The sequence below is a fragment of the Dreissena polymorpha genome, chromosome 4, assembly GCF_020536995.1.
Source record: "Dreissena polymorpha isolate Duluth1 chromosome 4, UMN_Dpol_1.0, whole genome shotgun sequence".
Lineage (NCBI taxonomy): Eukaryota > Metazoa > Mollusca > Bivalvia > Myida > Dreissenidae > Dreissena > Dreissena polymorpha.
This window is the reverse complement of record NC_068358.1, coordinates 96,241,944-96,253,277: the sequence shown is the minus strand read 5'-3', so window position 1 is coordinate 96,253,277 and position 11,334 is coordinate 96,241,944. Positions and strand designations below refer to the sequence as shown.

Genomic DNA, 11,334 nt, shown 5'->3' with positions numbered 1-11,334 from the left:
CACGCACTGGGGCTCCGCCGGCATCATAGTGAGACTGGGCCTTAACCGCATTGTAACACGAAGTAAATTTACCGGCCGTCATGTACGCAGTTAACAATAACCTGTGACAGAAACCCACTGCCACAACTTTACAACAATATATTGATTATGCAATTGCGGTTTTGTGCCATTGGGGTCCTACTTTCCACACCTTACGGCTGTTACAGGTGTGGATTTTACAGGTACAATCATGTATACGAACATGAAATTCACCTCAAAATTAGTTGACGATAACCGATTTTCAAGAAAATCGCTTTGGTATATACAATGTAAAAATCAAAATCCGTATGAGATAAATAATGATCGAAGTTGGAACATGGGATTTACTTTGACATAAGCAGAGTTTCGAGATAAGCGAGTTGGGAATAACGCGAATCGAATGTCATTTGATAAAGAGTACCGTATGCTGAAAACCTATCGTCGGTCTCTATCAAAATGAACGTATAAGGGATTGTCAAAAGGTGAAGATGCGTCATTTTTATTGAGACCGACGACATTAGGTTCTCGACTCTCAACTGTCATCTTATATATGGATTTTCGATTTTAATCGTTTCCTTTGGCCTAGTCGTGAATGTAATTATATCATAATAATGTGCATTACCATGTCGACTGTGCGCTTCGGATCATGTTGTGCCGTTGTTACTACCTCTGTCTCAAAGGAAACATCCAGCCACTCCATGACTCTGTATTAATTTTTTTTTCTTCTTTATTTTGCCTTTGAGAGATAACCAATACGTCTTCTGTGAGAAACGCATGCACGCTAAAGCGTTGTCGTAGCGAGGCATATACGTATGCTGTCAGAGACATGATCATGCCTTATAATAATATGTAGCCTTTATTTCTGATAACTGGGTCACCCTACACATTTCTAAACACACCAGTGGCTTAACAATTCATAGATCAATATGGAAATTGTAAAATTGTGTCAATTAAACACAGTTGTAAACCTTAATTGCATTTTTTTAAAGTGAAACTTGACTTCGGTTTGATAAATCAGCGGTCTATTTCATGTTTAACCGCATAAACCAGACACATCTTGGATTATAATTTGATGTAACAGACCTATGAAATGACATTGTGCTTAAATTCAGAGTTTTGTTATTACAAAATCATAATCTTACATGTTTTAAACACAATTTTCGACTTATCCGTTCTCGATGTCATGTGTATTTAAACAATGTTTTCGTAGTAAAACATATACTGGACGTCGTAGCGAAACGGACTACGCTTTGACCTCGTCAGCCCCCAGTGACATCTGGCGTTGAGATTTCGGCAATTGCCATAAGGAACACTGATTTTTAATTGGGTAAGTTTATTTAACGAACAATTGTACGAAATTTTCGTTGATTTTGAATAGTAATGTTACTTGAAGTGAGATATTTAATGTTGTTTGTTTGTTTACAAAAACCGCATTGTTTAAAAGAATGACCATGTGTCTTTTAATAAATATTTCCATATGATATCGATCTCCCTCAGTGTATATATATTTCGGAACTGTGAGTTTTGCTTTAGATATTCTGGACAAGAGGTTGAACTTTTTCAATAACACCTTTATGTTCATAATCCCATATCTCACAACCATACGATTCAATTTGCAGTTGGGAATGAACAAATAATAGTATGGGTAAATCTAAATTGTTTATACTTTTAAACATGGCTGTGCTGACGTAGTCTACCACGTGCTTTTTTAACGGAAGAAAACTTCCAGAGGAAGTAAATATTTCCAGCTGTATTTGAAAGTAATCAGTGTATCTTGTTTATAATATGAATAAATGTGTGCAACACGTGTATGTAGTGCCGACTGAAAGAGAAAAGCTGGTTTTTGTTTTGATAGTTTTTTTGTATAACGTACATGCTACGTTTTCTGAATCAGGGTGTGTGTGTGTACAGTTATCGTTGGTGCTTGATATTTTCTTACACGTTGGTGTATAGTGTGGATGACGTAACTGCAGAATAATTATTTTTATATTGTTGTTATTTTACTTGTAGCATCATTTAAAACGATGTAATGTAGTTATTCGGACAGTTGTTATATTAATTTTGTTTTTCTCAGATAAATATGAATTAATCAATTTTCAGAGTTCCTTTTTGGGGCTTACAATGGGGTTTACTTCATTGCGTGTTTTTAATTTTGTTATTAGATACAAGCGATGTCTGTTATACAATTAATGCAAACACTAACAATCAGAGAACGACTCGTCTAGTTCATTTTTATAACATGCTTTTAATTAGTGTCATATTTTTATGTCCGCCCCCCCCCCCCCCCCAGTCTATACCGGAGGACATATTATTTTGCCCTGTTTTTTGGTTTGCGTCAAACTTTAACATTGGCCATAACGTTTTCAATATTGAAGATAGCAACTTGATATATGGTATGCATGTGTATCTCATAGAGCTGCACATTTTGAGTGGTGAAAGGTCAAGGTCACTCTTTAAGGTCAAAGGTCAAATATATGAATGGTACATAATGTTTCACATACACATCTTGTTATTTATGTTAATGTGTATTTTGAACTATGTATTTCCGGATACTTTGATATTAGGTGGGGGGGGGGGGTTTAATTCACATATTTTAAGCAATTGAGTTGCGGTTTTATTTACTTGGTGCACTGGGATGAATGCTTAATAAAGGACTTAAAATAGGGGCAAACTATCATATTTGTTACAGGAGAAAAAATATTAATTCACCAAGTGGGCATTGTTCATTAAGGAGGATAGTTGAGGATCATACAAACCAGCAAATTTGATGTGTAACGATTGGTGTTCCCATAATAAAATGGTCTTGGGAAACATAATAACTCTCTGCTGTCAGACATTGAATATGTACAGAAAATAAACAAAAACAATGATGATATTAAACTTCAATATGCTCTACCAATTTATAAATATCAAACTATAAAGGAAATTCCAGACTGTGAATTACAGTTTACAATAACTGATCAACTTTTTTTTAGAAACTCTGCTCATAGAATTAAGGGGAAAAATCTATTGCATATGGTTCTTATAAAAAAAAGGAAAGTAAACTTACAGAAAGCAAATTACTGACAAGAATAAAAGAGCTGGAAGAAAACGTCTCATAACTAGAACGTTTAAAAACTTAAATAAATAATATTCAGAATGCAATTTTAAAAGGAAGTATGCTCAGATCCAAACTTTAATGGACTTTACAAGGTGAAAAGCCATCTAAATATTTCTGCAGCCTAGAAAAACACAATGCAATAGCCAAAACATTATATAAATTAGTAAGAGGGCCAAGATGGCCCTAGTTCGCTTACCTGACAAGAGTGTGTTCATTAAACTATTACCAAATGTATTGGGCTGTTTGTAAAACATGCATGCCTGCATATGAGCTGTCAGTTGTAATGGCAGCCATTGTGTGAATATGAATATATTAGTCATTGTGACTTTGACTTTTGACCTTGGTTTCTTGAGTTGTCATCTGGACACCATTTCACCGTGTTGAGTCATTGTTATTAAGACGTTTGACCTAGTGACTTGAACATTATATTGGTCATCTGCTAGTCATGATCAATGTAACTATGAAGATCATGAATCAAGGCGTAAGCATTGTCAGTAAATATCAAGAAACAATTTTATTGTTTTGAGTCACTGTGATGTTGATCTTTGATGTAATGATTTGAAACTCAAAAGGGGTATTTTTATAATCATAATCAATGTACCTATGAAGTCTTTATCCTAGGTAAAAGTGTTTTTTAGTTATCATTTGAAAACAAAATATTGTATTTTGAATCACTGTGACTCTCACCTTTGACCTAGTGACGAGCAGGGGTCATTGGTGAGTCATGATCAATGTATGTATGAAGCTTCTTGATTTTAGGGGTCAGTGTTCTTAAGTTATCATTTGTAAATCATTTTGTTATGTGGAGTGAATGTGAGCTTGTTTTTTGATTTAGTGATTCCAAAATCAATAGGGGTCATATGCCAGTCATGATCAATGTATGTATTAAGTTTAATGATCTTAGGCTTAAGCGTTGTTGAGTTATGATATGGGAACCATTTGGTGGACGGGCGGACTGACGGACATGTGCAATACAATATATCTGCTGTTTTTGAAGTGGGGCATAATAAGACAGCATTTGTTACATGCAGGTGGCAATCGGGTGTAAAGGTAGGGAAATTGTGTATTCAATGTATATACTAGTTTTGTGAAAAGAGTGTTTATAAATGTAACAGTTTTTCGCATTATCATGAAATTCATGATCATGATCCTAGGCCTAAGTGTTCTTGAGTAATCACCAGGTAAACATTTTACTGTTTCGTGTCGAAAATCAATAGAGGTCATCTGCCAGTCATGATCAATGTACCTATGCAGTTTCATGATCCTAGGCCTAAGCATTCTCGAGTTATCATCCAGAAACCATATTACTGTTTCGAGTCACCTTGACCTTTGATCTAGTGACCTGAATATCAATAGGGTTCATATGCCAGTCATGAACAATGTACTTATGAAGTTTCATGATCCTAGGTGTAATCATTCTTGAGTTATCATCCTGAAACCATTTTGCAGTTTCGAGTCACTGCGACTTTGACCTAGTGACCTGAAAATAAATAGAAGTCGTCTGCCAGTCATGATCAAAGTACCTTTGAAGTTTCATGATCCTAAGTGTAAGAATTCTTGAGTTATCATCCGGAAACCATTTTATTATTTCGAGTCACCGTGACCTTGACCTAGTGACCTGAAAATCAATAGAGGTCATTGGCCAGTCATGATCAATGTACCTATGAAGTTTCGTGATCATAGGCCTAATAGTGAATCCGGTTATGTGCGACAATTTATGTCTTCGGGTTTTTTTTATGCAGCATACACTAAAATATTTATATGAATTGCGATGTAATTTTGCATTTTTAGACAGAAGTTAATAACCAGAAAAAAATTATATGAATGGTTAAATGCCATTGACATTTAACATAATTACCGTCCTGATATCATAAGTTGACAGAATATGCATGTCTTCGCTAAAAAAATGTGTTCGTAATATGTACTTCTTAAAGAAATTGTCAAGTTTTAAAAGTGTATTACTGTTCACAATATGTTAGTAAGTTGTCTTAACTTGATAAGAAATAGATATTTGACAGAAGTGAATATTTTATAAAAAAAGGTAATGTACGGATGTCTTCAAAAGTGCAACCAGTTACGAGGCATTGTTTTAAAGTGCATTAAAATATCTGAGACTGTAACAATATGTTGTTTTAATGTCTAAATTAAACACACGTCATCATGTTCTTAAGTTCAACTGTTCTTTAACGGTCTAATTTTGTAATCTATTTCAAAATTAAATGTCAAATATTTTTTAAAAAAAAGGCGTAATAATTGAAAAGCCATTTATGAGACAGTCATATAATTTAAGAACAAATGCACGTAACTGTATTACTTCTAGGAATAATTACGCTAAGGACTTAAAGAAGGGTAATATTTCACTGAAAATATAACTTCTATCACAATGGGATGATTTATTTCGTCATTTTTACGATTTGATTGTATCTATAAACCATTTACGAGCCACCAGTTACGAGTCACAAAACATAGCAAAACGGTTTTAACCCATTTCTTTCCAGTTAATACAGTATTTTCGGATCAATTACGTCATATTTGAGTTATATATGACGTCATAACATAGGATCGGACATTTTCTTGAACTTGGTGTCCAATATAGAAAAAACGCATGTTTTTATCATGTTTTATGGTGATTTTCATATGTAAAGCTGGATTATATTCGATATTTTTTGTATTAAAATACATTATATGAAAATTTTAGATGAAGAAACATGAACTATAAATAATGTTTATTAAATAAATGCTTATTATATCTTGTGTCCCGTAAATGGTCATTTTGTCCCGTAAATGGTGAAGTTTTGATGCCCATTATACGCATTAATACGCGTTCATATATTGAACGTTTACAACATATTTTTATGTCCTCCCACCACTAAAGTGCGGGTCATATTGTTTTTGCCCTGTCTGTTGGTTTGTTTGTTTGTTTACTCCACCTTTAACATTTGCAATAACTTTTTTCAATATTTAAGATAGCAACTTGATATTTGCCATGCATGTGTATCTCATGGAGTTGCATTTTTTGAGTGGTGAAAGGTCAAGGTCAGAGGTCAAATATATGGGGCCAAACTCGCTCATTTTATGAATACTTGTGCAATATTGAAAATAGAAACTTGATATTTGGCATACATGTGTATCTCATGGAGGTGCACATTTTAAGTGGTGAAAGGTTAAAGTCTTTCTTTAAGGTCAAATATATGGGTCAAAATTGCTTATTTACTGTCCCTTCTGCATTATTAAAGCTATCAACTTGATATTTGACATGCATGTGTATCTCATGCACATTTTGAGTGGGGAAGGGTCAAGGTCATCCTTCAAGGTCAAACGTCATGTATATGGGGACATAGTGTTTCACAAACACATTGCTTGTTTTATGTTTACATTTGCATGCATGTGATATTTTATGATTATACAATATAAATTGCCCATTATAATGTTACAAATGGACGTATTTATAGCAATAATAAGACAAATGTAAACTACATGATATCCTTTAATTGTATAATGGCGAAGTCGAAGGCCCAAAGAATGAAGGAGTATCGTTCAAGAAAGAAAGCTGAACTTGGTGATGCATGGCTCAAGCGGGAAAACCAGAGATTAAAGGGGTATTTTGTTTTAATATCAGAGCTAAGTGAAGAGATACAGATATCGTACGTGCTTTTACTTGTTATTTCAATGTTCCTTGAAGTTTTCATTATTGCCATTTAATATAATTGGTAACGGGATCTTCATTTACGTACGATACATTATTTAATTCTTAATAATTAATTATTCTGTCCATTACGGTCTTAGTGAATGTTGTATTTGTAGTGTTTCATTTTCAATTAGCATTAAATATTACCATTCTTCAATTTATGCGAATTAGCGTTAACCGCTAATATTCTATAATCCATAATAGATGTAAATAATCAAAGAAGTCGACAGTGTAAACAGCCCATTTTATTCTCTGTAATATCCGGAAAAACACTGTGTTAATTTATTAAACAAGATAAACATTTGCATGCATAAATATCATTTATGATATATACGTACATATGCAACGATATTGATTCTTAATATATATTAATAAATCACACAGAATATTGTTCAATTTCACTAACAGTTTTCGGGCATTAACATTATTTTGTTAAATCATAAAATAAAGAAATTATTTATTTATGAGAAGACAGTACTATTTGTTTTACTAATATGATACTTATAAAATAGCAATTATCATTAATACACAATATATATTTATTTGGATATTGTGCAGTCAAACAACTTTCCTAAATACTCTACATTGAATGTAGGTGAAACAAATTAAAGTAGTAAACAATAATTTAAGTATGAATATATTTATTTGCAGCAAACAATAATTTAGGTTTAAAAATAAATAAGTATCAACAGCTCACCTGTAATATCCGGAAAAACACTGTGGTGAGTCCCCCACAGTGTTTTCTTAAATATTCTTTCAGATGCAACTTTCTGAAACCTGATCAGACTTTTCCTAATACGTTTCTCACGTGATCCTATGTGGTCTCACGTGGTACGCTGATTCACCTACTTTTTTTATATTTGTTCGGGTCAAAGTTGTTAACCCTTGGTCATGGAACTTTCTAGAAGTTTCTACTGCTTACGTTTGCGTTCTTGATTTGGTAAACAATTTAGATTGGAATGTGCTATTCTTTGTTAGCTTAGTAAGCTGTTTTCTTATAGTACATCAATATGATAGAGTTTGTAGCTCACCTGGCACAAAAAAGTATTCCGGTGTAGTTTTGTGAAAACTGGGCTTAATGCGTGATATGAACTGCGCAATTCCTTAAGTATTTCTAACAATGTACAATAGTTATTCTAAACAATATGCAATAGTTATTTTAAACAATATGCACTAGTTATTTTAAACAATATGCAATAATTATTTTAAAATTTTGTTAATTGAAATTAATTAAAACTTTATTAATTATGATTAATTAAAATTATTAAATAAGTTAAAGTGAAAATTTAAATATTACAAATATTTCATAAGATTGTGATTTTAATTGGATTACACAAACACATAAACGACAATTAAACAAGAAACACTGTGAAACATATCGAAAACAACTAAAGAAAGTGGCGTGTGATGAAACTAAGCTAGGTTGGCGGTAAGGAAAAAAACTTAGTAGCCAAATCTAGGGGGGTCCGGGGGCATGCCGTAAAATTTTTGGATCCTAGATCGTCTGTGGTGCGTTTTGGGGCTATTTCCTGAGCAAAATGAAGATATTTTTTTTCTGAAATAAGGTATTTTTTGCTTGAAGTTTTTTTCTTCGCTGGTGAACCACTTTTTATGTGTGTGTGAGACTTACCAAACATCAACAACAACATAAGTATTATCATCAATTTATTAGTATCAACAAGCATTGAAGTAACATATAGCAAAACAATAATTTATTCAAGAGCACATAACTTCATAGCGTGGATCAATCATAAATATATATATGTAGTTCACATATAAATCAGTGAGAAATAAACAAACCTGATTGATGATCTAGTAATAGTAAAACTTCCCAATGTAATTAATTTTTTTTTTAGTTTTTTAAGTTTTTTTTTATGTTCCAGCACATACACACAATCACATTTACACTATTTTGCTTTATTGCCAAACCTTCTGGCCTTTGAAACCGCCCAAACGTCAAAGGCACGTCCAAAGTTGAACTGGTTCATGTCCGAAATGTCAGGCGTGTCAACAGTCATCATCATGAGAGTGTTTACTGTTGAAACATAAAGGCGGTTCCGTTGTTTTATTTTAATTAAGTTATATCGAGAGAATCCCCGTTCACAGTCCGCACTTGACACGGGTAGAATCAGACACACCCTTATAAGTTTACACACATTGGGATACACTAATAGCAAGTCTGTGCTATTTAAAGCACGCTCTGCCATGGCACTGAATTTCAATGACTGGAATTTGTCGAACATGTGGAACCGAAATAAGCTCCACACTGCCAGCAAACTTTTAGAATCAACTGTTAATGACGATGCTCCTCTTCCGTAAAATGCAGCGAGTGCACGTATATCCTGGTCGCCTTAAGTGCCCAAAACATCAATGTCAGTTGGCAACTTCTCAGGGTCAAATATGACAAAGCATGCAATCGTGTCCTTGTCCTGAAACCTCTCAGAAAGATTGTCAAGTAGGGTATCAATGTACCCAGACATGATTGATTTTGACGTCTCGATTAATTCATCCCAACCCTTGATTGGGCATGTCTGAACTTCAGCGCCGTAATCAAAACCACTTGCGTAGTTATCCGGAAGGCCGACTATGAAAGTGAGGGTCCTGGCGATGTCCGCATTGCTTTCAGTGCACAGATCGCTGCACTGAGTTGACTGCTTTGCTCTGACACCGTCAAATCCCTACGCTGAAAATTTCGGCTCAGGATACCGAGCTCCGTAATGACGTCCATCATAGCATGTGTTGAGTAAAGGAACCGGTAATCCGATATGAATCGAAGAATTCCACTAGCGACAGGATCCCCGCACTCGGCAACGTCCATTTCCATGCAAGCTACTAACGCCGCATAGTTTTCAATGATGGCCTCGACGGCACCTTCAAACGACAACCAACGCGTTGGGAAAGTCTGCTTAAACTTTCTCTCCGCCATTTCGTACACCTGTTGGATTTTGTTCATTTTAGCCTGGTGTTTTGGCGAGTAGTGGTAGTATTTATATACCGTGTTTATCATTGCCTGATACTGCTGCAGGTATTTATTACTATTGGCTGCCTGTCCGCTAGCCAGTGCCAATCGGTGCGCTATGCAGTGAACGCTGAGCATAAGTCCGTTGCGTTCCTTCATTAGTGTGGTAACTCCACCGCGAACACCAGTCATAACACTTGCACCGTCCGTCGTTATGCATGCGATATTGTCCACACTTAAGTTCCTCATTTCGAGAACGCGGATTATGGTCGCGCACAAGTTTGTTGCCGTGCATTCGTCTCCGTTAAGCTCCGTGACTTCCAAAAACTTAGCGTCTGCCCGCGGAGTTCTCACGTAAAATATAAATGTCTTTTCCGTTGAGACATCTGTCGATTCGTCACACATGACAGAGAATACCCCACTTTGGCGAATGTCGTCAATCAGTTGCCTCCTAACCACCTCTATAATCGCATCCTGCATGTCACGCACGCTTTCATGATGCTCATATGGCAGAGACTTGTCAGCCCTCATCATGCTTCCAAATCTAAATACGCTGTGGTGCACTCGATGGTTCGTTGCGTTTAGCTAAATAATACAAATTTGTCATAAGTCCTTCAACGCCTTCGCGCTCCTTTTCTGCTGCTTTGATTGCCGCCTGTTCAATACTAACGGACGCGTTCTGCGCAGCAGTAAATATTTATTTCAGGGTGTTATTAAATATCCGGACATAATGCAGGTTTTATGGAGAAAATGGTGTACAACCATCCGTTCACTTTGATTTACGAACAAAACATTTTTATTGAGAAATAATACTACAAGCAGACATCAAATTAAATGCATACTTTACCTCGTCGTCGCACTTCTGTTTCTTATTAGGTCTAAAAAATGATCAGAGACTGCTGACGAGTGCAAGAATCTGCGTTTCTTTTATTTACATTTTTTTCCGACATTTTGAGAGATCGGCATTAAACGCTGACATGGAGAACTTCATAGCAGTCACATGATCAATGGCACAACGATGACGTCACGAAATTCGTTACGTCATTAGATCTTTCTTGACTTATTCACATTTTCACGAGTGTGTGTATATCGTATATAAGCTGGAGTGAATAGTAGAGAATATGGCAAATATGTTATTTTGTTTATGAATAAACATTTAAAACCTGTATGTTTGGGTCATTGATCTCAGTGACGTATATTTGCTAAAATTTAATACTCGGGTTTATATTTATATTGCCGCGATACCGGGCATTGTTTTTCACAACTTACTTGTCATAAGTAATTAATTGCTCACCAACTGAAATTAACTTCTCAAAACTTACAATTGTTTACAGTGATTAAGTGTAATGATGATGCCCGAGACCGCCTTGAATGTACTGCTTAATTTACCGTTTTTATATTACGTATTAATGCTACAAATGCGATTCATTGTTAAACAACCTGCGATAAACTCTTACTCAGTGACCGACGTCAATCAAAAATAATAGTCACCATATAACCCCGCCTCCTTAAGCATTCTCGTAACCGATTGGACGTGTAACATCACAGTTCGGCGACTGGAAGGTACCC

General features: G+C 35.0%; 1 protein-coding gene across 1 annotated transcript; it reads right to left on the bottom strand.

The window, feature by feature from the left end:
• Positions 1–9,390: 9,390 nt before the first annotated feature.
• Positions 9,391–10,299, bottom strand: LOC127878638 (zinc finger protein 862-like). The gene has a single exon (XM_052425165.1). It carries the CDS (start codon positions 10,297–10,299, stop codon positions 9,391–9,393), a length of 909 nt encoding a protein of 302 aa, XP_052281125.1.
• Between the last annotated feature and the right edge of the window lie 1,035 nt (positions 10,300–11,334).